Source organism: Lissotriton helveticus, chromosome 12 (genome assembly GCF_964261635.1).
Source record: "Lissotriton helveticus chromosome 12, aLisHel1.1, whole genome shotgun sequence".
Classification (NCBI taxonomy): Eukaryota; Metazoa; Chordata; class Amphibia; order Caudata; family Salamandridae; genus Lissotriton; species Lissotriton helveticus.
Window position 1 is genome coordinate 310298632 of NC_136073.1, and position 27053 is coordinate 310325684.

The 27053-nt window shown below is 44.9% G+C and overlaps 1 protein-coding gene across 1 annotated transcript in view; it reads left to right on the plus strand.

Annotated features, from left to right (window-relative positions):
* The window catches only part of LOC144798021 (polycystin-1-like protein 2), an 849694-nt gene that overhangs the window by 737245 nt on the left and 85396 nt on the right, over nt 1–27053 (plus strand). The window contains exons 33-34 of the mRNA XM_078668807.1: nt 10467–10563; nt 20317–20457. Of these exons, the coding sequence (XP_078524933.1) occupies nt 10467–10563; nt 20317–20457 (238 nt within the window). The remainder of the gene's footprint in view (nt 1–10466; nt 10564–20316; nt 20458–27053) is intronic.

The following is a 27053-nucleotide window of genomic DNA, read 5'->3' on the forward strand; positions in this document are numbered from 1 at the left end:
CTCCCTTCCAGAAGAGGAGCACCCTGGACCCTCCTGGTCCACTCAAGACGCCATTTTGAGTCCACCGCGTGGGCTTGAATTAGCCAAGGCTTGTTGCCCACTCCTGGGTAACTTCGACGCCGACGACTTCAACCTTCGTGGGACAGCTCGCACCTCCATCCTGGTCGCCGACAACGCCTCCTGGTCCGAGAGACTGCAGAGCCCAGCAGTGCCCACTCACCTGACTGCGGTGACTTCGCCCGGTGCCATCCTGGTGCCCACTTAATCACTGGCTAGTGATTCAAGAACTTGGTCCCCTCTGCTTTCAGGTTTTCTTCTTCCTTGATCCAGGCTTGGATCCATCGAACTTTCCTTCACTGGTCGCCTGCCAGCAACTTCTTCCTTCCAGGCTCCTGGTCCGGCAACGAGATCCCCGACGTCTTTTCAGACCTATGCAGCTGCAGCCCTGGGCTAGGTAACTTCGGCACTCCGGTGTCCCAGCATAGCCTCACTATCCAAGGGTCAGGATCCACTGTCGTTTTCTCCCTACCAGGTCGGGTTCGCCCGTGAACACTAACTCTGTGAATTCTAGCTTCCATAGACTTTGTCCCGCATCCCGCGTGAGAGTGCACACTCTGCACCCGAGTCCCCTGGGCCTCCTAGTAGTAATCTAACGATTCCCTAGTCCAGTCCTAGCGATTCCAAAGCCTATTAGAACTGTTACTTACCTGCTAGTAATTCGCATTCCACTTTTAGCGTATATGGTTTTTCGTGCCCCTCGGGCATTTGTGTAACGTGCTAACTTAAAAGTATTTTCGTAAGAGTTTTGTTGTGTGCTTAGCACCCTGTCCTCATAAAGAGTACAGGGTTGTTGTGATTCTAATAAATACATTGTTTATTTTCATAACACTTGTGTGGTGTCCTTTCACTGGGTGTTCAAGGGGTAATGTGATGGTAAAACAGCTGGCTTAACACGCCCTCTAGAGTCTTAGCCTTAGACTGCTCGTATCCATGCTACTAGGATAGCTGGTCTATAAGGTTGACTTACAACCAATCATCAATAAGGGTTGTTTGGACTGATATATAGTGATCACTAGAATAGTGAACACTGCACATCAGGCCAACTTCTCACATTGGTGAGCAGCGGTTGGGATTTGAGCTTGCTGTTGTTTTACCACACATGCCCTAAGAATATCTTGTGAAAGATCACATAAGTACTAAAGGTACATATAACTTAGCTTAGAATACTCTGAGTTCTACTGAACCAGCTGTTGTAGCTCCTAGGGCCTAGCACACCCTAAACTACAACTCTAGCAAGGGATCAGTAGGCAAACATATAGTGTAGGTAAGTGCACCACTTACACCTCACTAGAAAAGCATGTCGACTCAGGGGGACTCTACTGAGACTCCCCTGGTCAGTGTTGACCCTCCACAGGTCACTTCAAGATATGCAGCTCTCAATTTTCAGGAGATGAGGCAACTCTGTGTCTCCAGGAAACTGAAGCAGGGGTCTAACCCCACCATTCCCTTTCTGATAGGTCTCTTAGAGACATATGATGCCAGAAAGCTCTCTCAGTTACATGAGAGCATGCCAGCCTTAGAGGGAACCTCTGGGGATCCAGACCTCCCCAACACTGCTACTGCAGTTGAGGAGGAGGAGGATCAGGAGGAACTCTCTGGGGATGAGGTAGACAAAGGTCTTGAGGTAGTCAGAAGGCTAACTAAGACCAACTTAGACTTACTTGGGCTAAGATCTGGGGGACCCCCAGTACTGACCCGAAGTGGGCCTAACCTTGGAGTTAGGAGAGATAGATCTCTTTCTAGGGACTCCAATAGATCTCTGCACTCTAATGCCTCTTCTCAGGGGAGAAGGAATCCTCCACAGAGGAGATTTACTTCCCCTCAGAGAAGGGAGCATGAGGCTAGGATGAGACAAGCTGAACTGAGGATTGAAAGGGAAGAAATTGCCCTGGCCAAAGAGAAGCTTGCCCTGGCAAGAGAGCAGCAGATGAGTGGGCTAGCTCCCACTGGTGGCAGCAATCTCCCAAGAGATAGAGAGAAGGGTTTAGATACTAAACACCTGACTAAAATAGTGCCCCCCTTTAAGCAAGGGGATGACATCCAGAAATGGATGGCTGCTCTGGAGAGGGCCTGCACTGTGCAGGGCATTCCCCAGAGTCAGTGGGCAGCTATACTGTGGCTCTCCTTTGATGGTAAAGGTAGAGATAAGCTCCTCACTACAAGAGTGGAGGATGCTAACAATTACCAGGTCCTGAAAAATGCACTGGTTGATGGGTTTGGTTTAACCACTGAGCAGTACAGGTTGCTGTTCAGAGACACCCAGAAAACTCAGTCTCAGGACTGGTCAGACTTTGTTGATTGTGCCACTAAGGCTTTGGAAGGCTGGCTACTGGGTAGTAAGGTTACTGATTTCAAAGGATTGTATAATCTAATTATGAGAGAGCAAGTCTTAAATAATTGTCAGAACCAGTTATTACACCAGCACCTGGTAGACTCTGATCTGACCTCTCCACAAGAATTGGGTAAGAGGGCAGACAAATGGGTCAGAACCAGGATTAGGCCCAAGAACCAAGGTGGTGACCAGAAAAAGGAATCAACCAAGCCTCAAGAGAAGGGTGGGAATAAATCTACAGATCAAACCACATCAGGGCCCCAAAAATCCTCTGAGGGGGGTGGGTCCCAGAATCCTTCCAACAACCAGAAGAAACCTTATTGTTATCCCTGTAAACAGGTGGGTCATTTAAAAACTGACAGCAGTTGCCCAAAGAATAACAATAAGGAAAACATACCCCCAAGTAACATTCCCAAACCTCCTGTTACTACTAGTAGTAATCCCCCAGGTGGTGGGAGTGCCCCCAAGAATTTGGGTGCATTTACTTTGGGAGTTCCTGGGGACTCTGGCCTAACCAGGTCCCCAAACTTAGATACTCTTGTCTGTGAGACTGGCATGGGGTTTGCCAACTTCACAACTTGTCCCAACACTTTGGGCAAGTACAGACAGGAGCCCCTCATCAATGGTATAAAAGTTGAGGCCTATAGAGACACAGGGGCTAGCATCACTATGGTGACTGAGAGTCTAGTCCCCTCAAGGCAACTTTTACCTGGTGCCACATACCAGGTGACCAATATTGATGGAGTACAGAGAGATCATCCCATGGCAGTGGTCAATCTCAGCTGGGGAGGTGTCACTGGCCACAAGAGAGTGGCAGTGTCACCAAACTTGCCTGTAGATTGCCTACTGGGGAATGATTTAGAGCTCTCAGCCTGGGCTGAAGTAGAGCAAGAGACCCATTCTAGAATGGTGAACATCCATGGTAAGGTTAGTGGGGCAGTGGTAGCCACAGCCCCAGTCCAAGATATCCTCCCTGAACAGGTCAGGAGGGTTGTGCCAGTCACAACCCAATCTCAGACAACTTCCTTCCCAGAACAGGTTGTCAAGGCTGTGATGGTCACAGCCCACACCCAAACTGAGCCCCCTCCTGAAAAGGTTGGGAGAGTTGTGATGGCCACAGCTCAAACTCAGACAGATGACAGTGTTGTGAAGCCTGAAACTATGGATCACTCCACTCAGACAGAGAGTATTGAGGAGGAAGAGAAATCTCCCTCCCACCAGACTTTAGGAAAGGATCAGCCTCCTCAGGGAACTGATCTGACCCCTTGTGAAGAAACTGCCACAGAGGTAGTCAGGCCTAGCCTGGCAGAACCCCTGATGTCAGTGGACCCTTCCAAGGTGGGACCCAGTCTGGAGCAGGTAACCTGCCCCTCTCTACCCTGCCTCAGTCAGCCCAGGGCTGTAGAGGTCAGGGAGGCCAGTGTTGGGCCCCAAAGGGCCCCCTGTCCAAAAGAATTTCCCAATCAGCAGATTAAGGGCACTGAAGCTAGTAGTCCTAGCCAAGTGAAAATAAAACATACTCCTGAGGGATCCCCCTTAAAATTAGTTAGGGACCTCCCACAGATGGACACTGTTGGGCACAGCCAAACTTGGGACCTGAGGGCCCCAGACCTGACCTGTCCCTCCAGTAAGCCAAACAAAGGGACCCAACCTCCAGCTGTAGGTAGCCAGAGGTTGACCCTGAGAGCCCAAAACAACTCAGTCTTGGAAAGAAAGGCCTATATGGTGGAAAATGATTGGAGGAAGCTGAGCCCAAAATTAGTGGAGCCTCACTTCAGTACTCCATTTCAGCACCAGCCTTTTTCTTTGACAAAACACACCACAGGTAGAGATTCCCTATGGTGGAGACCCTCAGACACCCTTAGGGTGAGGGATTGCTTAGTGGACCATGACATAGGGGTTAACCATGCCAGTGCTGGTACTTCCTTAAATGGCCACTTAGGCAATATAGGCTTACCTGGACAAGGATAGCCTTATCTCCTTTCGTTTGGGGGGGGTTATGTAGGAAGGTTGACCCCTGACTATGGTTGCCCCCAACTTTTTGCCTGGTGTTTTGCTGGTTTTCTGACTTAGTTGACCTGAGGCCCTGCTGTTCAGGACCTCAGGCCCACTGCTCTCTCTGTAAAATGGATTCCATGTACCTTAGGTACATATCTACATTGGATACTGAGCCACCTTATCAGTCCCTGTACAGTGTACCCTAGGTACCCAGGGCATAGGTGTACCCAGGGCCTACCAGGGGCTGCAGCATGTATTATGCCACCCCTGGCTGGCCATCCAAATCTGACACAACTGGCTGCTTGACAGCTGGGGCAAGGTGGTGTACTCACCCTTTGCTTTAGATATAGTATACCTATATCTAACCCTAAAATGGACACACAGATCTCCTATCAGTCACTCCTATAGCAGGCCTTAACAATCCTGAAGGCAGAGTGCTTGGAATCGTGTGAGATGGTGCTCTAGCATGAGCTGAGCCTGTCTGCGGCTTTCGGGATCCATCCCTTAGCCGTTTCCATGATATCGCATACCATATACTCTTAAGTGCATTATAATCCTCGCGGTTATGTGCCAACTCTGGTATCGCTTTATCAAAACATGTCGAGTAAGGTGTCATACGAATTGGAATACTAACCCCTCGCCAATTCTGGCGACGGGGTTAGCATTCCACCCTTCTAGAGGGACACGACATGCCTGTAACCTATAACCCGGTTAAAAGTCAGACAGAGCCTTAGCATCCACAAAATGGATGCTGCCACCGAGACACAAGTCTGCCCTCCTGCTGCTGGGAGTCCTCCCAGAGCAGGAGATAAGGACAAAGGGTTTCCTGCCAGGGGCGGTGCCAGCACCGTCCCAGACAGGGTTTTGTGTATTATAAGTAGGCAGGGCTTTAGAGGAAGGTGACTGCACGTGGCACCCCGGTGCTCACTGTGCATAGGCTGGCTGGAACCAGTTCCAGGGTCACTCCAGACCCTGTGCTGGGGAAAAGCCCGCCAAGGAAGTGGGTGTAACCACCCCCCTCCTAGTCCCACCCATAGGGCAGGACTTAGTCGCGTGCCAGCCCCTTTTTACAGGATAAAGGTAGAGACTGGCCCCCTTCCAAATCAGATCATCTTTGAATCCTGAAACTACTTTCCACGAAAGGAACTCAAGACTTCTTCCTAAGATTTCTCCCTTGTGACTAAGGAGTAGTCACCCTGCATCCGCAGGCACCATCTTAAGAACACTGCGGTCTGCTGCAAGTCCTTCCTCCGGAATCCGACTGCCCAGCTCGACGAGAACCGGCTTCCCTGGCACCTCTGACCTCTACCCACCTCTACAGCCCAGCTGAGAACCGTGGGTGCGACGAGACCTCGAGGGACCGGCCATCTGCAAGACTGCACGACTTCTTTCCAGCAAGCCCGCCGAGTGAATTCCTGGTGAGTGCTTTGGGGTCCGAGAAGCCCCCACCCTGAGCAGCTCCAGCACCGAAGAGCAGCCCCCCAGCATCTCCACGATCTGCGTGGGGCCCTTCTGCTTTTTACTGCTCACCGCGTTGTTTGGCTACTAGCCCGCTGGCTTGTGGCCTTCCTGACGACGCCCGACGACATTTCTGCTGCTGGTCTGGTTGCTCCAGACTGGCCCTTGCTCCCTTCCAGAAGAGGAGCACCCTGGACCCTCCTGGTCCACTCAAGACGCCATTTTGAGTCCACCGCGTGGGCTTGAATTAGCCAAGGCTTGTTGCCCACTCCTGGGTAACTTCGACGCCGACGACTTCAACCTTCGTGGGACAGCTCGCACCTCCATCCTGGTCGCCGACAACGCCTCCTGGTCCGAGAGACTGCAGAGCCCAGCAGTGCCCACTCACCTGACTGCGGTGACTTCGCCCGGTGCCATCCTGGTGCCCACTTAATCACTGGCTAGTGATTCAAGAACTTGGTCCCCTCTGCTTTCAGGTTTTCTTCTTCCTTGATCCAGGCTTGGATCCATCGAACTTTCCTTCACTGGTCGCCTGCCAGCAACTTCTTCCTTCCAGGCTCCTGGTCCGGCAACGAGATCCCCGACGTCTTTTCAGACCTATGCAGCTGCAGCCCCTGGGCTAGGTAACTTCGGCACTCCGGTGTCCCAGCATAGCCTCACTATCCAAGGGTCAGGATCCACTGTCGTTTTCTCCCTACCAGGTCGGGTTCGCCCGTGAACACTAACTCTGTGAATTCTAGCTTCCATAGACTTTGTCCCGCATCCCGCGTGAGAGTGCACACTCTGCACCCGAGTCCCCTGGGCCTCCTAGTAGTAATCTAACGATTCCCTAGTCCAGTCCTAGCGATTCCAAAGCCTATTAGAACTGTTACTTACCTGCTAGTAATTCGCATTCCACTTTTAGCGTATATGGTTTTTCGTGCCCCTCGGGCATTTGTGTAACGTGCTAACTTAAAAGTATTTTCGTAAGAGTTTTGTTGTGTGCTTAGCACCCTGTCCTCATAAAGAGTACAGGGTTGTTGTGATTCTAATAAATACATTGTTTATTTTCATAACACTTGTGTGGTGTCCTTTCACTGGGTGTTCAAGGGGTAATGTGATGGTAAAACAGCTGGCTTAACACGCCCTCTAGAGTCTTAGCCTTAGACTGCTCGTATCCATGCTACTAGGATAGCTGGTCTATAAGGTTGACTTACAACCAATCATCAATAAGGGTTGTTTGGACTGATATATAGTGATCACTAGAATAGTGAACACTGCACATCAGGCCAACTTCTCACAACGACACTTACTGGAAAATGTATTTTTGTACTGCTTTTATGGCATTTGTATACTGAAATAAAGCCTATCAATCAATCAATTAAGGGTCATAAGAATGCGTCCACAAACTTAGACAATGGTTCCAAGATAGAACCTATTCCTAAGAAAATTGGTCTGCTTGGTGGTTTCTCCATGGTCTTGTGGATCTTCGGAATCGTGTAAAAATAGGGGATAGTAGGGTCCTTGTTCTCTAGGAAATCTGCTTCTTTTTTGGATATCCAGTCATTTGTCAATGATTCCTCCACAGACTGGCAATTTCGATGCGTAAGCTTTCCGTGGGGTCATTCTGGATTACTTCATAGTTCTTTTAATCCGCTAGAAGTCGTAGGCATTCCTCATTGTAGGCTGCTGTGTTCTGCACCACGATGGAGCGCCCCTTGTCCGCTGGTTTGATTGTCACTGTTGTTTCTTTAGATAGTTGCTGGATTGCTTCCATCTCCCTTTTGCTGTTGTTATGAAAAATCCTTATAGTTCTGGGGTCTATTTTGGTAACTTCCTTCAGGACTGCTTTTTCACCTGCTAGAAGCTCTACTGGCATGCTACTTGAAGGTGGGGTAAACCTTGATTTCTTGTGGAGCACTGTGTCACTGTTGGCAATAGTTATGGGTTCCTTGTCCTTGAAGAATACCTACAGTTTGATTTTGCGAATGACCTCCTTCAATTCAAAACATAGTTTAAATTGATCAAACTAGCAGTTGGTACGAAACCCAAACCCTTTTCTAGTACGGTGGTTTGGTCCGGTGTCAAAGTGGTATCAGAAAGGTTAACCACTAGACTAGGTGGTTGCTGGTTGACGAGATGTTCGGTGGGCCCGTGTGCACGTGTGGCTTCTGGCGGTTTCCAGTGGCTGTGCTCATTGCACCTGTTGGCCTCGTCTTGTTTTCCCTCATTGTGGCATCTTGCCTCTCCCTAAGAAAAACTGGTGTTGCTGTTCCTGGGGTTGTGTATTCTCCCAATAGGGGTAGGATTGTTGTTGGTAAGGCTGGTGGAATGGTGGTGGTCCATAGAAGAACTGTGGTGGAGGGCCATATGGTTGTGCCCATTGGAAAGGGGGCCACCCAAAACCTCCTCTGTTTCTCATTCGACCTCCCCTTGATCTTCTGTGTTTTGTGTTGTTGCAATTGTAGCTGGAATCTGAGGTACAGGTGCACTTAACTCATTGTAATTAGGACCCCTAGTGTTCTACCCCGTTTTTAATCATACCTTCTAGGAGCAAGAATAAATCATCGTCACCCACTAGATAGGTCGTTTTAACTCACTTCTAAACCCACTCCACTACACTACACTGACTGCACTACACATAGTCCATCTCTTCAGAGCTCCTACGTAATTCTGCAAGTTGTAGCATGCCTCAGTCCGAAGAGGACTGTGATGGCCCCAATGATGAAGCATGTCACCGTGGGGAAACCCTGGTGAGTGAGGAGACTCAAGAAAGAAAACTTTTTCTTTCTGACACTTAACTATTACAACTCCAGCGATTGTTGTGAATACCAGTCATCCAAGGGATATGTTCTTGATCCCTAGATTCAGGGATTTGCAGATCTACATAACTTTTGGAGGGTGGGCCTAGCCATCTTTTTCCTCTTTCTCCCCCTTCCTTTTGAATATTCAAGGCATCAACATGTGAGAGATTTGTTTTTTTGTTTTTAAGTCCAATAAACAAAGTACATTGCAAGATGTTCCTGGCCAGAAACCGGAGCCTGGAACATCCTTTTACATTTCTTTTCATTAAATTATAATGAAATATTGAGAGAAATGTCAAATAGGTTCTTGGCTCAGGTTTGTGCCTAGGGACAACTTGCAACGTTATTTTTTTTTAAATCCCTATAAAACGCTGCTATCCTTTAATGAAATAACGGAAGGAATTTAAAATTAAATGTTAATTTTATGAAACAATGAATATAAGGCTTAACACATTACTTTAAATGTATCCTATTTAAAAAATTGTACCTGACCCCTGTAGTGGCTACATATTTCTGTGTAAATTAGGCCAATAAACAGTGAAAGCTGAGACAAGAGCCAAGCTTAGGTATATGACCCCATCCTTGCACGAGCACAGGTTTGAAAATATTGCAACACAAAAGTCATACAAAAATTGTATCTTTTAAAAAAAAATTCACAACTTCTATTTCTCCAACATGCAGAACCATTTCATCAAAACATCCAATGATATCAGTACATTGAGGGGCATTTTTATAAGTGATAGTTTTGAAACGTGAAACAGTCATGGACTCCAACAGTCCCTGATGACATTGTTACATTAATGAACTAAGAGGCAAGTCATGTATTCAATACATGTCGCATAGGTTTTGACTTCCTTGGAGCAACTTTATAGTTTGGCTGGGGAGATTTTTGTACAGTGTACAGTGCACGCCCTGAACTCAAGCATTTCAAGGTTCGGTCATGTGTGATTGCAGCATTTATATTGCGCTTACTACCCCTTTGTGGGGCACTAAAGCACTTACCTACATGGTCAGCAAGCTCCGCCATGTAGGGTGTGTGGTTGAAATGGTGTTAATTTTTTTCTGATCCTATGTGGGAAACATTTCTATGTCATGTGTGATGACGTTCGAGGTGCATTTCCATGTAATGGGATGAAGCAGTGTGGAAGATGACAAGGTATGAAAGACAGATGTGCAATTGATGGTTTTCAGTATGTTGGTAGCTTTGCACAGCTTTGCTTGTCACTGTAATTTCCTATGATTTTAGTCTATTTAGCTAGTTACTGCAAAGGTCAAGATCACACAATCTGTTTTACAGGCAAGCGAAGACTCATATCAAGTTTTCTGGTTTCAGGTTGTTCATTGCCTACACAAAATGGGCAGATCTTTCTCTCCAGAGGCCCATTAGTCAATGGAGCTAGGCATGGGGGTGACTCTGGAAACAATGCAAAAGTTGGTCAGCCTTTAGTAGTTCACAATGATTTTCACTCTAGCACTTTCCAATCGCAATAGTCAAACCATAAACCCTTCCTATAGCCTAAAGTGGATCAGTTTCACAGTGATAAAAATACATGAATGACCTGTGCACTTACTCCCACTGTAACCTTTCTTATCTGGAAAAGATCTGTGTTTTGCATTGTTTGATTTAAGATCGCGCTACAATCCCAGCTACGAGGTGCCAATTTAGCAAACATAATACAAACTACAAAATGAATAAATAAGGCAATATCACAAATTCCCTTAAATCCCATTCACAATGCATATAGAAATTTTCATATAAGAGTCTGTGAACAGAACAACAACATGGACCAAAAAATGAGTGATTAACCATGTTTGCTTCAAATCTTGTCTTAAAGGTCCTTGGTTTTGCTGCGTTCTTTGCACTGGTTTTGAAAAAGGTTGAACCGGAAGATGAAGATGAGGCAGCAATTGAAGGCCCCCTCGCTTGCCCAGGTATTTTCTTTTGTATTATGTTCTTTCCAGTTCAGTTGCATAATAGGTCAATGATGTGTGCATGGTGTTCAATACAAATGCAATTCCCAAAACATCGCAACGTATCCCAGACCAGCCGTTCCCAACTCAGTCAGTATTCCTTTCTAATCAGTGTATTAATGTTTCTTGTAGACATGCACTCATAATGAGAAAAATACATGTAGCAGGATGCAAAGAAAATCAAGGTTAGAGTGTAGTATCCTGTTTGGGCCCATTCGCTGTATGTCCGATCCGGTGTCTAGAATGTTGAGACTGAATGACTCAATAGAATGTTGGTGTGTGGACCGGAGTGGAAGCTGGAGGCAGGGCCAGTTGGAGGGAGGATGGAGCCCTGACAGGAACTAGCTGCTGTTGCTGTGCCCTAAGGGGTTAACATGGAATAAAGAGCATACCTCCTACCTTAGTAGCTTCAGACTCTTGTATGAAGATTCTGCCTTTTACCTTCAACACAGAGTTCACTATTTACATTGGAAAACATGAAAAAGAAGTGTCTTTCTAAACTAGAGTTGCAAATAAATTCTTTTTACAGAGAACAAGGGAACACATAGTAAACCATTTAATTGAAAGATATATAGCAAACAAACAATGGCAGATTGACTGTTTGGCATGATCTCAAAAACATTCCTATGTAAAATCTACCTCTATTTGTCTGGTGTATATGTATAAAGTCACACTGTGCCAGTTTGTTTCACACAATATCTGATCGTTTCACACAGTCACCCGATGAAGGGTCGAAATCACACAGATAAAGGGAAGGGAGCTGGATACTCCTGCATTGAGCGGTTTTCGAGCATTCTAGCTCGTCTTTGGACACTCTGAACAGCCAATGTCCAATTACTGGGTTTTTAAATCCCCCATACATTGGCTGCACATTCCTCAAGCTTTTTTTTTTTAATGTAACCAAAGTATCCTGTGGTAGTGCATTGTCATTTACAAACAGCACAATCTCCATGGAAATGTCCACTATTTTTACACAGACATACAGTTTTATTGATAAAACTACATAGCACACAAATGATAATTTGTGAAAATCGGGTCTCTGTGAATATTCATCATTTGTGCATCACCAAGTAAGTATCTTGACATGTTTTGATCCTATTAAAAACACTGTTTTATGTTATATATGTTACAAAACCCTGAAATTTCCAATAAAAACTTTTGAAATTAAAAAAACACTGTTTCCAGTACACTTCAGAATTACAAAGAAATGCTTCAATTTTGCTTTCGTAACTGCTGGGGTCAAACAGTTCATTTACAGGTACTTATATTTTGTTGTGTATTGCAAAAACAGAATCCTACATTGTCACATAATTAACTTTAAAACCTCCTCTCACTGTGCAGTCAGTGAAAGAACCCCCATATTAAAAGAATAAAGCAGCCTGACATTTGACCTCTATCTCTGAATCACTAGCAAATGTGCTCTGACTTTCACGACCCACCAAAAATCAGTTCCTGACCCACAGTTTGGGTAGCAGGACCCTAGAAATTCACTGATAGTACCAAAGGTTAAAGTGACTTTATAGATAGGTATGGTAATAATATCTTACTTTGAATTCAAAACAAACTCAGAAATTCAATGAACAAAACAAAGGTTGAAGTGGTGTTAAAGTTAGGTGAAAATGTCAGCTAACGTAACATTTTCAACTAAAAAAACACTGAAATTCATGTTATAGACAAATGAGTTAACTTAAACGTATGCCCTTACCATGCTCTGCTTATGAATTCACAGATTGCATCACTTATGACATGTTCAATGACATCACTGATGCATCACTGATCACATCCATATTTGATGACAACACTGGACATAGTATGGGTGATGAGGGCACATGTCCTAGTTATGATGTCTATACTGAGCATTTATGAGATGACTGACAAATTATTGGCTGATATATGGGACAACTTTGGCTGGACATCTCGCACACTTATAGGCTGACATCTGGAGCAATCATGACATTTGAAGCAATTATATGGCGACCTATAGTGAAAATGGTCTGTAATTTGGGCAACTATTATGTGGTGTGGGGCAGCAATGAGCTGTGATTAGAGATAATTATGAGCTGATATTTGTAGGCTCATGAGTTAAAAACTAAGGCAACTGTGAGTTGTAGTTTGCTAGATAGATTTCTGACACCCAGGCTAAGTACGGGATGACATCTGGGACAAACTGAGGCTGATATCGGAGTCAAAACGTAGCTAATATCTGGGTCAGTTGCTTGTAGAGGTAGGTGAACCACTGAAAGCTCAAGCCAGGCTTGAGCCAGATGCCTAAATCTGGCTCTGCTCCAGGTTGTCTTGGAGCCTCGAACCCAAAATGAGCCGAGCCCTTGTGTGGCTTCTCCCTAGCACCCACATTCTAAACACAACGCCGTGACCTTTGATGTAAAATGAGCGAGAGACATAGATACCCGATTAAAGAAATAACTGCACAATGTGGAACCAAAAAACTTGGGATCAATCCCAGCTTCCTCGCTTCACCAAACTTTGTGATCCTTGACAGATATTTTATTTCACCAAGTCTCCTTGAAGTAACACCTTCAAATATGTGAGTTCAGGATGTACAGTCAACAAACGACTTTATGATAATATAAATCCAGTCCACATATAGGGCGCAAATGACAAGTGACTTGCCAACAGCAGTGTTATCAGGGTTGGGGACATCTACGTACATGTTTAAAAACAATCACTTTTAATAAATGTCTCTCAATGTAGTAATGTGATCTGACGTACTAAGGTGAAATGCTTTCAGTGTTTGTTAATTGAATTGTTCGAAATTTTAAGGGACTTTATCATATTTTTATATTACTTTTGTTGCATGATTTACTTGCCAAAATATTTCAGGTCTCGGCTTGTGCACAGGCTCTTAAAGTCAAGCAGACCTTTGGTTTAACTCTGGGTCGGCTCTCCCTGTTAATTTCTTGGTTCGATCACCCCGGTTGTATGATGGGAAGTAAAACATTGACACTATCAAGGGCATTTTTTCTGCACAAGTTACATGGGCCAATTCATATGAGGGGATGATGTGGGAGTTTTATATTTGCAAAATCTCAGACATGAGGACATTCACTTCTCACTTATCAGTCACACCAATTGATGTGGGGGATATCCAAATAAAATAATTGAAACCTAACTTGCTTAAATGATTTGCAAAAAAACCTAAGACACATCACCTGTATAGACCACGCCATACTCAGTTTCACAATCTACATCCATCAACCCCGAAGAGACCCCACGGTTGGTCCAGCACACCGACAATGGAACAACCTAATAGAGGCCCACTGGATGACAGTCCAACACAAGAACAAATTGGAACCTTCAGGCATCCTGGCTGCAGCATCGAGAACTTCAACAAGTGGATCACCAAATGTGCCAGCACTTTCACCCCCATTAAAAACAAAGCAACACAGAAAAATTCAGAACACACGCCAGCTGGTACACAGAAGACCTCAAAATGACCAGCGGACACTGCAAACAACGGGAACGGAAATGTAGAACCAGCAAAGGGGAATTTGAAAATGACGCCTTCAAAAAAACCAAGATCAGCTACTACCAGCTCATCCAAGAAAACAAGAGGATGGTTCTTGTCCAACAAATAAATGCCAGCTCCAACAGCTGCAAAAAAATATTTGCAACACCTGTAGCTGCCACGGAAACATCAACTCATCACAAGATCTGTGCAATGACCTTTCAAACTATTTCTACAGCAAAACTGAAGCTATATTCAGCAACGTGCCCCTGGAACCAGATCTTCTGGCCCTTGCTAGAATTCTCCCAGTGACGAAGGAAGCCAACACAATCACCACAAAGGACCCTAATAGCACAGAGGAAACCACAACATTCATGCAGACCATTCACTTCGGGCCCAGTAGACCCCTGCCACCACCATGCCTTCGACAAAGGAGCAATCCCTAACTGGGACATCTTAAGGATTTTGGGGGCTCTGAGCCAAACGTATTTTGGGGACCATGTTCGGAACAGCTTTGAATTTATGATCCAAATGCAGCTCTTTCATGCCCTCTTTGGCCAGGTCATGGACAGTACACATTCACTCTGGTCCAAATTCTAAATGTGTTGCCATCTATTATTTAGGGACTGTAATTTGTGTTTCAATAGTATAATACAGCGACTGATTACTGATGGTATTGCAAATAATCTCTGTGGTGCCCCTCCCATTTCTCATATGTGAGGTCCTGGTTCTATCAAAAATAAACTTTTTTACGGATGTTGCATGATGGTGAGAAACAAAAACACACATTTCCCTGCAAAATTTCTGTGACAAAATACCACAAATTACCCATATTGTAAATACATTAAAGGAAAACAGTATTTGAAACAATCTATGTTTGAGAATCATTAAAGGTCTTACATTTATGGTGATATCACCTTTCCAGTTTCATTGTTTATGTTTATTTTTTATAATACGTTGACACAGATCAGATTTATTATTGTGATGTTTTTGATACATTGCATTTACGTTTTGGCTTTCTATCTGACATTGGAACTTCTTTTCAGCTTATTCATTAGCAGTGTTCATCTTTCTTTGTTACCTCAAGATGGCGCCCATTTGGCGTTGCACCCTTAGTCCACTTTCTATCTTCATGTGCGCGTCACACGCCGACTTTAAACTCACCGGGACCCAGTATACTCGGGGTTCCTAGTCACCGCGCTGAATAGAGACTTATCACATATCGGCTATCCTGTAAGTACTCCCCACGGGGGACCTGACTTATCATGCATACAAGTCCGCTCACGTTAATGATGTGATACTTATGGGTATGCGTTTATTCGCAGATTTGGCGTAACGATCAACCACGGATGTAATCGATCCGTGAGTACTGAACTGTGTGTTTTCATGAATCCCGCGGTGATTCGGCATTTTTGGGTAACCTTGGTGGCTTGAGACTGTCTGGCACTCTATCCTTTCTTTTTCGTTTCCGTTCACTTTGCATTTAGTGATGTCTTGAGCTTTGACGATGTTTGGTTTAGTTTTGTTCACTGTCCATAAATCCTGCACGGGCATTCACGCTGTTTTTTTCTGCTGACACAGGTTAGTTTTTCATGGTTTACTTTACACGCATAAGGTTCACCACACCATATTTGGAACCTATTGGTGTTTTAGAGAGAAGTCAGTTGAACACCTATGATATTTGAACACCTATGATATCTGAATATTTTCTTTTTTGTTTGTAGAGCTGTCCCCTGAGGAAGGGCCAGTCATCTGCCCGAAATGCATTGGGAGGATTAATTGTTGGATGACCCTTTAAGTTGGATAATGTATACCTCCCCTCGAAACATTGATGAACTATTGATTTGATGTGAATTAAACAATCATGGAACCTCTCTGAGTATTGGATTTAACATTTGGATTTAATTAGATGAACTGTTTATAAGACACTTCGTGTCTCTTTGCGCTGTGCACCAGGGAGTCTTCCTCCCAGTGGAGGGAGCTTTGCATTAGAATCATTAAAGGTCATCAGGACAGGTCTGTCTTTAGAACAGAACGGGCTCTATCAGGAGGCCCCCTGAAAGGCTGGGGCCCTGGGCCAGTGCCCACTTTGCCCATGCCATAAAACATCTCTCATCCCTATCAGCAAGGCTCTCACCCCTATCCACATCACCTCCATCAGTACAGCCATCTTCCCGGAACCATGGAAACATACAGCTGTCAACGTCCTCCTAAGGAAACCCTTGGCTGAGCCAACCAATCTTGTCAATTACTGATTGATATCTCTCCTCCCCAACCCAGTGAAAGTCCTGGAAAAAGTCATCAACAAGCACCGCTCCAACCACCTTGCCAAATGCCAGCTTGTTGATACCACACAATTAAGATTCAGACCCAACCATAGCACAGAAAGTTCCCTTATAGCAGCAATGGATGGCATCTGGGTGAGAACATCTGGGTGATCCTAAAAGTGGGGAACCACAGCACTCATCTTTCTAGACCAATCAGCAGCTTTTGAAACTGTCTCCCACCCCTTTCTAATCCAAAGACTCCACAAAGCAGGTATCCAGGGATCTCAAATGGATCTTCTGTCAACATGCACACCTCTACAGTTCAAGATCTTATTTGAGGAGTCCTTCAGGACTACTTGCTCGGCCCTATGATCTTCAACATTTACATGACCCAACTGGCCAATGTCATACAAGCTCACAACATAAACATCCTCACTTACACCGACAACATGTAACTGATACTGTCTCCCTCAGACAAAACAGGCAACCACAAACAAGTTCACAACATGAATTACAGAAGTGAACACCTGGATGAAAAACGTATTGCCTCAAATGGAACTCAGACAAGAGTGAGGTGGTAGCCTGGCAAACCCTCCTCAGACTGTGGTTCATACCGGCCTATCTCTATATTGAACGCCGATTATAAAATCTTTACATCTATATTGGCTACTCGGTTGGGCCGGGTTGCTCCTGATATTATAGCTCCGAACCAAAAAGGGTTTATAAAAGGGAGACAGCTTTGTGAGCTTACGTATGAATTACTAGGCTCGATAGATATTGCTATAAAGGAGGCAATCCCTCTGGTTGTCCTCACGTTGGATGCCACCAAGGCTTTCGACAGGGTGAATTGGCTGTACCTGTCGGAGGCCTTGGGGAGGTTCAACGTGGGGGTCAGATTTCGGAGAACGATAAATCTTTTATATCGAAGCCCATCCGCTTCACTGTTGATAAATGGAGGCTTGACGGAGCCTTTCATGGTCACGAGAGGAACTAGACAGGGTTGTCCCCTGTCCCCCCTCCTCTTTGATGTATATATCGAACCCTTCGCTCAAACACTAAGAGACAGTATACTCATTAAACCTTTTATTTATGGTGGTTGGGATAAAAAGGCGGCACTATATGCGGACGATATTATGATTTTTTCTACGAGTTATGATGAAGCATACCCAGAGATAATCGAACAGGCCCTCAAATTTGGCAAAGTGTCTGGGTATGAAATTAACGCCCTAAAGACAGAGTCAATGTCCTGGAATATCAATACAATTGATAATAACGGGACATCCAAAACCCAAATCCGTTATTTGGGGGTGAACATAGTTAAGGATATCAATTCGGTTGCTTCTCTTAACTTCAACAAAGTAGCTGCAGAGTGTAGGAAACTTATGAGAGATTGGTCTCATCTTCCGCTCTCTGTCTTAGGTAAAGTAAATTTGGTGAAGATGAGTATCCTACCGAAAGTTTCTTTTTTGTTTAACTCAATTCCACTTTATTTTGAACCAAAATTAATCTCAAAACTACAGAGCGCGATTACTAGCTTTATTTGGAACAGTAAAAGTCCTAGAATCTCGTGGAAAAAAATTAGGCGTCGCAGGGAGAAGGGAGGGCTGGCTGGACCAGACCTGCAAATATACGCATGGGCGTTTCAGTTATCACATACGCGTATGTTGCTTAAAATCCCTACATTAACAGGGATGGGCCCTCTTTTTTCTACATTGTTGGAATGTGAAGGAGTAAATCAAGCTGTTTTTTTGTTTAAATTTGGGGACCCCAAATTCTTTAAGAAGATAAAGTTGAAAGTTTTACTAGGGATTGTATCTACTTGGTACAAAGTTAGGCAAGCGATAAAGCTTGGATACTATTCTGCTAAGGCTCCTATATGGAACTTACCCGTTCCCCCCATGTGGACAACAGATGCCCTTAATAATCCGCTAAAAGAAGCTGGTATCAATAGTTGGGATGACTTGTTTGTGGACGGGTCTTTGCTTTCATGGGATTATCTAATTAATAAAGTAGGCCCTAGTCTGTCGAGATTTAAATATATCCAGATCGCCAGCTGGTTACAGTCATATAAAGAGCAGCCAACATTAAGCAACAAGCAGCCTATAGGTGGCTACAGTGATTTGGTAACTTGCCTCTTACACAGCCCAGCGGCAAAGAAAGAAATCTCGCGCTGGTACAATAAAATAATAGATGAAATAGATGTCAACTTTCAGCTACCAACAACACTGTGGGCTGAGCTAATGCCAGGCTTGGATGTGGAAGAGCTCTGGACTGCTTCTTGTTCAACGCTTTGGGACTTAGTTAAACCCTCGTGGCTTCGTAGGAACCACCTCTTCACTATACATAGGGCATACTATTCCCCACATAGGTTAACTAAGTTCTCGTTAACAGGACCAGTTTTATGCCCTAGATGTGGGTTAATCGCAGCCTCGGATATTCACATGTTTTTAGAATGTCCAAATCTATCGGATTATTGGGAAGCCATCAGGAACAAGTTATCACAATCTTTGGGTGAATATGTCTCCATTGATCTCGCTCTGGTTATTTTTGGTCTTAAAAGTAAAACCCGCAATGCAGCATCCAACTTGATATTTTATTCCATTCTAGCTGCACGTAGGGAGATATGTAGACACTGGAAAGATACTCAACCGCCCACAGTACACGAATGGCGAACGTCACTCCTTCAAATCTCTAAACTTGATGTAGCCAGAGTAGGAAATCCCAACAGGAGGGCTTTTTGGGCCATGATTGGATAGCAGTGACAATACCTGGTTTTTTTTTTTTTTTTTTCCCCAGGTCCTATGATTATTGTGTGCATTGCCTATCCTAGTTACCATGACTAACAGTCTTGGTGCGAAAGGGGGTCTCGATAATTCGGGCACTATCCACTAAGGCATCGCCTAAGCGAGTCCATGTTTGGTTTGTGTGTATGGTGCTTACGGGAATTGGTCTTCCTCCTTATCGTTTGAACTCCCATACCAGTTATATGCTGAGTTGCACAGAACACGACCATTCTTCTCTTTGCTCTGTGGTGGTCTTTTCCTTGGTTTTGATAGATTGGAGCTATGCACGCAAATGAGGATAAAAAAAAAAAAAAAGAGTGAGGTGGTAGCCTTCGGAAAACCACCTAGCCATGTGTCTCTATCTGGTGGTCTACAGATCTTGGACCTATCCCCACACCCTGCTCGCAAGCTAGAAACCTTGGAATCATCATAGACAGCAAACTGGACATGACCACCCAAGTCAAACTAGTGGTCGTGGCCTGCTTTAAGGATGCTGAAGAAAATCTTCAAGTGGCTACCAGGCAACACCAGGAAAATAAGCTCCCAAGCCCTCTTCACCAGCAGACTAGAAGCACCCTGTATTCAGGGATTACCGACCAGCTCACAAGAATTCTACAGTCCATCCACAACTCAGCAGCCAGACTAGTCCCCAACCTACCATGTCAAGCCCACATCACACCACATCTCAGGGAACTCCACTGGCAGACGATACACAAGTGCACACACATTAAACTCTTCACCAACACCTACAAAGCCCACCACAACACTGGCCCTGTCTACCTAAAAAGCCACATTCACTTCCACCAAGCTTCCAACTACCTCCACTCTGCAAATTTCTCACTAGCACACACCCTACACACACACAAAAGCAGAGCAGGGGGCCGCACATACTCGTACCTTGCTCGTAAAGCCTGAAATAACCTCTCACAACTCACCAGAACCCTATCTGACTTTCGCAAGAAGATGAACACCTGATTTTTTGAGGAAGGCCTCAGGGTTGTCCTTCCACACCTGCTACAGGGCACCTGTATATGCTCATGGGTGATTATAGCACTATGAAAACACTGATAACATAACAAACCACAACAAAATGTGTCATGATCTCTTGTTTTAAAATGAAGTAAGAAGTTGAAAAAAAACCAGAATGAGAGACATTTGTAAATGGCATTGCTAATACATTACTGTGTTAATTTAACAGGTGATAAATCTGTTTTATTCGGAGCCCGGAGAGACAGCAACAGCAACATCTATCAACCGCCTCCTCCAACAGACATTGAAAGAATGAAGAAGAACTATATACGGGAGCAGAAAGTGTTTGCACTTTTTAGAGAAATACTAGGTTGGTTCTTTTTAAATTGTAATTTGTAGTACTCTTGTACAACCTCGTAAATTAAATATTGTGTGATATTGTGCTGCTATGATTTTCCTATGTGTAGTATTTCACCTCAGTGAGCTTTGTGTGGAATGTCGAGCATGGAACACAGGCTCGTGTGTTCCATGCTCGAGGAGTGGTTCGGAGGTGAACGGTTGGTGGCGGCTCAAGGAAGAGGAGCAGCTGGTGGCACGCCAGGATACCGACATATACGTTCTTCAGTACCACAATAAGGTACTGTATTAAAATACCCTGTAAATAGGATAGGGTTATTAACATACAGATTTTTTATTTTTTCCAATATAGAGTTAAAGGGAAGTTCATAGTGTTGCAGAGATTTTGATCACCATTGTAACAGGGATACTAAAAAAATATATATCTAAATCCGTATTTGTAAAGCGCGAACTAATCACCCTTACGGGTATCAAGGCGCTGGGACCATCGTGGAGATTAAGTGAGCTATTGCCCAGAGTCACATGGTGCTGAGCTGAGCTGCCGCCAGAGCCGGGGATTGAACAGTGAACCCTGTGTTCTGATGTCAACTGCCCTGGCCGCTGCACCACACCTCTCCACTCAGAAGTATGAAAAGAATGGCCACATTTAGTCAAGGATAAATATCATTGTGCCAGGTCCATCTGTAGGCAATGGATAGCCACAATTATTTGAAGAAGGCCCAAGTATATTAAAGATGGGCCCTATTATGCTGTGTAGTCAGAATGTAACTATGAATGCCCACATCATCCTATAGATGGACTCCTATAGTGTGAAGGATAGCAAGAATGTTGCCATGGATGCCCACCGTATATTGTGTGCGGACCCCAATTATGCCATTTGTTGTTAGAATGTCATCCTGAATGCCCACTTTGTCACTATCATGTGAGGGCCAGTCAGAATAGTGCATTGGATTCCCCCAATAGATGCTCACCTTATGGCAGAGACAACCAAAATGGTGTTCAGAATGCACTCAACAGATGGCAGGTTATGCTGGGATCATGACATGCCATTCAGCAGTGCACCATTGAGCCACGACCCCTTGGACATCTCAGCTACCCATAGCCATGCACCATTCGCACACCTACTGAAGTGGGCATACGTACATGCACACACACAAGTAAAAGCTCCTTCACACTCACTTATACATACACACACATTTACACACACAACTCTGTCACAGTCTTCCTTTCTGTATGTCTTTCAGGCAGCTGTGGTGGATCCTGGCTCTTGGTAGAAGACCATCTCTCAATCAGTTTCCACCTGGCAGCATCTCCTCATACTCATTAGGTGCAGGTGTGGGCATCAACAGCAGGTGGCAGGAGGAGGGTGGTGCAGACCTCACTGAGAAAAGCCACATGCTGCTTGACCTCAGCAGGTCTCAGGAGGTGGAAAGTGATTATTGTCAGCAGTCCACCTCCTGAGTTCTGCTGTGTCTGAGAGTCTGAGCGTAGACACCAAGACAGAGGAAGTTCAGGGGAAAGGGTAGGAATGGAGCAGATAGTGACAAAGAGGCCAGGCACTTTACAGGCCGCAGTAATCTGAAACAAGCATTTGCAAAGCCAATAGGTCTCACCGATGCAACTCTATTTTTTCTAATTCGGTTTTGGATTTTTATTGTTTTGCATTTGACTTTATTACTATTTTGGTACTGAATAAGTAATTTACACATTGCCATAGAATAAGCCTGTCTGCTATGTGCCATTACTACCAGTGTTAAACTGAGGTGAATTTAGGGATTTTGAGTGTTCACCATGACAAGGGATGTGATTATTCACTGAGGTGTAAAGCCACCCACCACAATGAATAATCGTATTTCTTACAATGATCAACCTGTAAGTTAGCTAGTATTACAATTATTGTTTGTTGATCCAGAGCTAGATTAAGGTACATATGGAACTTGCTAGAAATCCCGAAAATAAACAATCAAAAGGTTTAGTTATTTAACATGTTCTATTACTCTGTATGCAGATCAATCCATTACTTGTGAAAGATGCAGAGAGCTCATATATTTTTTATGATGAAGATGTGCTTTGGATATGAATAAAAGAAGGTTTTACTACACTCAGTAAAAGTCTTACCCAGGGTAATAGTAATTAATGGGGTGGTAAATCCCGCAACATATTCCTCACAACTTGTAATCAACGCCTAAGAAAATTTAAGTACACACACAGGGTCAGAGGTCAAACTGACACGGTTGCAGCACGCCACACACAAAGGTAGCATAGGGCATTTTAAAAGTTACAATCAGGCAGTCCTACGAAGTGCCAAGTATTTGAGTTAGATTGATACATTTCATTAGTATTCCAGCACTGCAGAAAGGATCCGCGGTCATGCAGTTAAGATTCCCCACTCAGTCTCTCTATGTCTGCTCCTGCCTTGCGCTTATGGCACCAGCAGATCAGGGACACACGGCCACTCCCCAAGCAGTGCCGAGGGCTAACAGGATAGTCATGTCAAATCCCAGCTCAATCCATGGCTGACTGTTGCTGTGTTTGAATGGGATAGGCCATGACTAACTCGACATCAGTCCCGGCCTAAACTCTCTCACCAGCAGGCGGATAAGAGAAACACAGTGGGAACAACATTTAGGTACCATTACTGTTAGGCCTGCTGTACCAAGTTAGGAAAGGGATAACTGTGCAAACTTGCAAAAGCACTTCAGGAAAGTAGGTGCTGTTTTTAAGGCAATTTCCAAGCCATTACATTCCAACAAAAATGGGATGATTTCCGATACTCGTATGAACATAACTTACCATAACTGCTTTGTCACTTGTAAGTGCACTGAAAGCATTGACATGTGATACGTAAGTGAATTTAGCTGACTCAGAGTAAGGGCAAACGAACACTGAGTCACTACACAGAGATCTCGAGGACAGACAGGTTTTCTCATAAATGATCAGGAGCAGAAATTCTGAAGAATTTCTGAACTTAGTTTTCAGGGAGCTGCCTTTTCTGGATGATTCCTTTGTGGAGAGTATAAATATAGGCACAAGTAGTTTGGAGGGGCTTTGGTCCTTGTGGCACTGGTACGTTTGAGGTGCATTGTTTCCACTGGAGGCCCTCTCTCTCTTCTGAGGAGCATTTGTATCGCAGGGTAGATGCTTTTAAACTGCTTTTACGTAGCGGTGCAATTTTTGGGCACAGTTGGATGTAGAAAAACACTGCATCCAGAAGGGAGTTGGCCTTGTACTGAGGACTGCAGTTTACCAAGGTTTCACTTTTATTGAGGGATGTGCTAATATTTATTATGCATTTGAGTGCCTGTTAAATTTGGGGGTCTCTAGTTGGCACAGGTAGGTACTTGTGACAAATAGGGACCCTTGCCTCTAGTCAGGGTAAGGGGGTACACACCTAAAATAACCCGTGCTCAACCTCTTGGCAGCTTGGCACGAGCAGACAGGTTTAATCTCAGAGGCAGTGTGTAAAGCATTTGTGAACACATACAGTAATCAAGTGACAACACTACAGATGGACACCACACAAGTTGTATATTAAAAATAAGTATTCTTTATATAGACTTAACACAAGACCACAAACGACAAAAATCCACACTACTGTACTTAAAAGGGTAGTTTTAGCTTAGTTCTTAAAATGCGACCCTTTGAGTCAATGTACCTTAAATGTGTTGCGCTTCCACAACAAAAGTGTTGCAGCGATGTAAATGCGGCAAAGTTCCGGTGCAAAGAAATAAAGACGTGAAGATCTTCTAGATGCAGCACGCTTCTCCGATGATGCGAGAAGTCTTGATTCGATGCGTCAGCTGCAGCGGCGACACCCTTGTTCCGCGATGCAACAACAACAGCTTCGGCTGCGACACTCTTCTCCAACGTTGCGAGACGCTTCCACACAATGCGACAACTATAGCGGCGACATTCAAGATTCAACGGCAGCAGCTCCGAAGACGGCACGCCTCTCTGTGGATGCGAGGCGCTTTTCTCGATGCGGTGTAATGAGTCAGCTACAGCGGCAACATCCTTGTTCAGAAATGCAACGGCAGCGGCTGCGATGGCAACACGCTACTTCTTCGGTGGGAGACGCTTCTCTCGATGCGGTGCAATGCGTCAGCTACAGCAGCGACATCCTTGTTCAGAAATGCAATAGCAGCGGCTGCGACTGCGACACACTTCTTCTTCGGTGCAAGACGCTTCTCTCGATGCGCTGCAATGCGTCAGCTAGAGCGGCGTCACCCTTGTTCAGAGATGCGACGGCAGCGGCTGCGACGGCGACACGCTTCTTCCTCTTGAGTCGCGCTTCCAGTTCCTTGCAACACGTAGTCTCTCAGAAGGCCCAAAACAGCAGCAGGCACATCCAAAGAACTCTTGGGGAGCTGGGGGTTGAAGTCTGTTGTCCCTGAGACTTCAGCAGGAGGCAAGCTCTGTTCCAAGCCCTTGGAGAGCCTTACAAGTTGAAATAAAGTACACAAAGTTCTTTCTCCTTTCTTTGGCAGTCAGGCAACCACTGCAGGCCAATCCTGCAAGCAGCACTTCAGCTTAGGGATAGTCTCTCCACAGTTTCTTCAGGTTCCTCTTCTCAGTAAAGGTTTCTTCTTGTTTGTCCAAAAGTGATCTAATTTCTTGGGATCAGGGTCCCAATACTTATACCCCACAATCCTTTGTCCTCTGAGGGCAGAGGGGCCTTTGCCTAGTCCAAACCAGTTCTGGAGCACTCTACTTACATGACTCATTCTTTACTTTCACCGTGCAGGGTAGAAACATCAGACGCCCCACAGGAGGTGGAGCCAGCATTGTGGAGGGAAAGCACAGCCCTGGAGCACTTTGTTGACATGACTCCTTCTCTCCTTTCACAGTGCAGAGCAGAGACATCAGACGCACCACAGGGGCTGGAGCCGGCATTGTGGAAGGCAGGCACATTCCTATTCAGGTCTAAGGTGCAACTCCTCCCACCCATCTAGATGCAGATCCCTCTATTCACCACTGGGCTGACTCATCCTGTTTCCTGGAATCCCCCAGCCCTGTCACTCAAACTCCAGACAAGGAATACACAACCTAGCAGAGGCAGGCTTGAGTAGTTAGACAAGAAAATACCTACTTTCTAAAAGTGATATTTTCAAACACAGAATGTTAAAAACAACTTCGCTAAAAGATGCATTTTATCATTCAGGCATACTAAACTCGAATTTCCACCATGTTCCCTGAGTCAGTTAGGATTATAAAATGTAATAATCTAACTGCCCATTCTGGCCCATGGAGAACAAGTAGCCTTGCAATAGTGAAAAACTAAAACGGCTGTAATTCATTATTAGGACATGCCACACACACCAGGGCATGTCCTACCTTATACTTAAAATACATCCTGCCCTTGGGCCTACCGTAGGGGTGTCTGATATGAAGAAAAGGGAAAGTTTAGGGACTGGCAAGTGGGTGCACGTGCCCAGTCAACATTGCAGTACCAGACTGCACACAGGCTCTGCAATGGCAGACCTGAGAAACACTTTTACAGGCTGCTTCTGTGGGTGGCACAAACAGTGCTGCAAGTCCACTAGCACCATTTGGTTTACAAGCCCTGGGCACACTCAGTGCACTGTACTAGGGTCTGACAAGTAAACCAAATCAGCCAATCATGGAGTCACTAATCCATACATCAATTTACCATAGAGAGAGCATATGCACTTTAGCACTGATCAGCAGTGGTAAAGTGCCCAGAGTCATAAAACCAACAAAAACAGGTCAGACAAAATACAGGATGATGCCAAAAAGTTCAGGGATGACCCTGCAAAAAGGGCCAAGTCCAACAGTGCCACACACCACTTTTCTTCATACTGTATTTTTTACCACATGCTCTCCTATCTACACTTCACTCCACTTACAATTAGCAATTTACAAACAGATGCTCTGATCAGGAACACACCAGAAGTGCAACTGCTACAGGCCGACTTCTTCCGGCCCCAGCTACTGCGCAGTTCCCTGTATTCCCTCTTAGGTTGTCACTTGTGTCATGACGTTGGTAAAGCCAAGCATGAGCAGTTCCCCTCCAAAGATCTGAGCTTGTATGAAGCTGTGAGCCATAGTGCACGCCATAAAAAAGCACTAATGCGCCCATGCATTGCTGATTACAACAAGTAATAAACAAGCAAGAAGAGGGCAAGCAACAATGAGTGAGTACATGGGGGGACCGATTCTCTCACTTTGAAGTTAGAGAAAGAGCAGGCACCCTCGGGGAAACAGCATCTGATATTTGATCTCTGTCTTTGAAAGAACAGCGAATGTGACGAGATAAGGACAAGAATTACAGCCCTCTTTACAGAAAAGCTTGGAGCAAGTGCTCATGTGAAGTGCTCTTAGATAAAGAAAAAAGAAGTTCCTAAAGCAGTTGCACAAATTGGACAAGTGTAAGGCTACAAGTAATGGGGTGATGGGCTGTGGGAGGAAACAACCCACAAAAAGGAGAGACAAATAGGAAAGAGTAACCACTCAGAAGTAAGGCTATTTAAAGGACACTAGAAGAAACAAATAAAAAAGCAATGTCTCATAGAAACAGCGCAAGCGCTGTCTAGGCATGGCTTAAACAAATGAGAGGAGAGACCAGGCCGGCTGCAGTGAGAGCTGGGC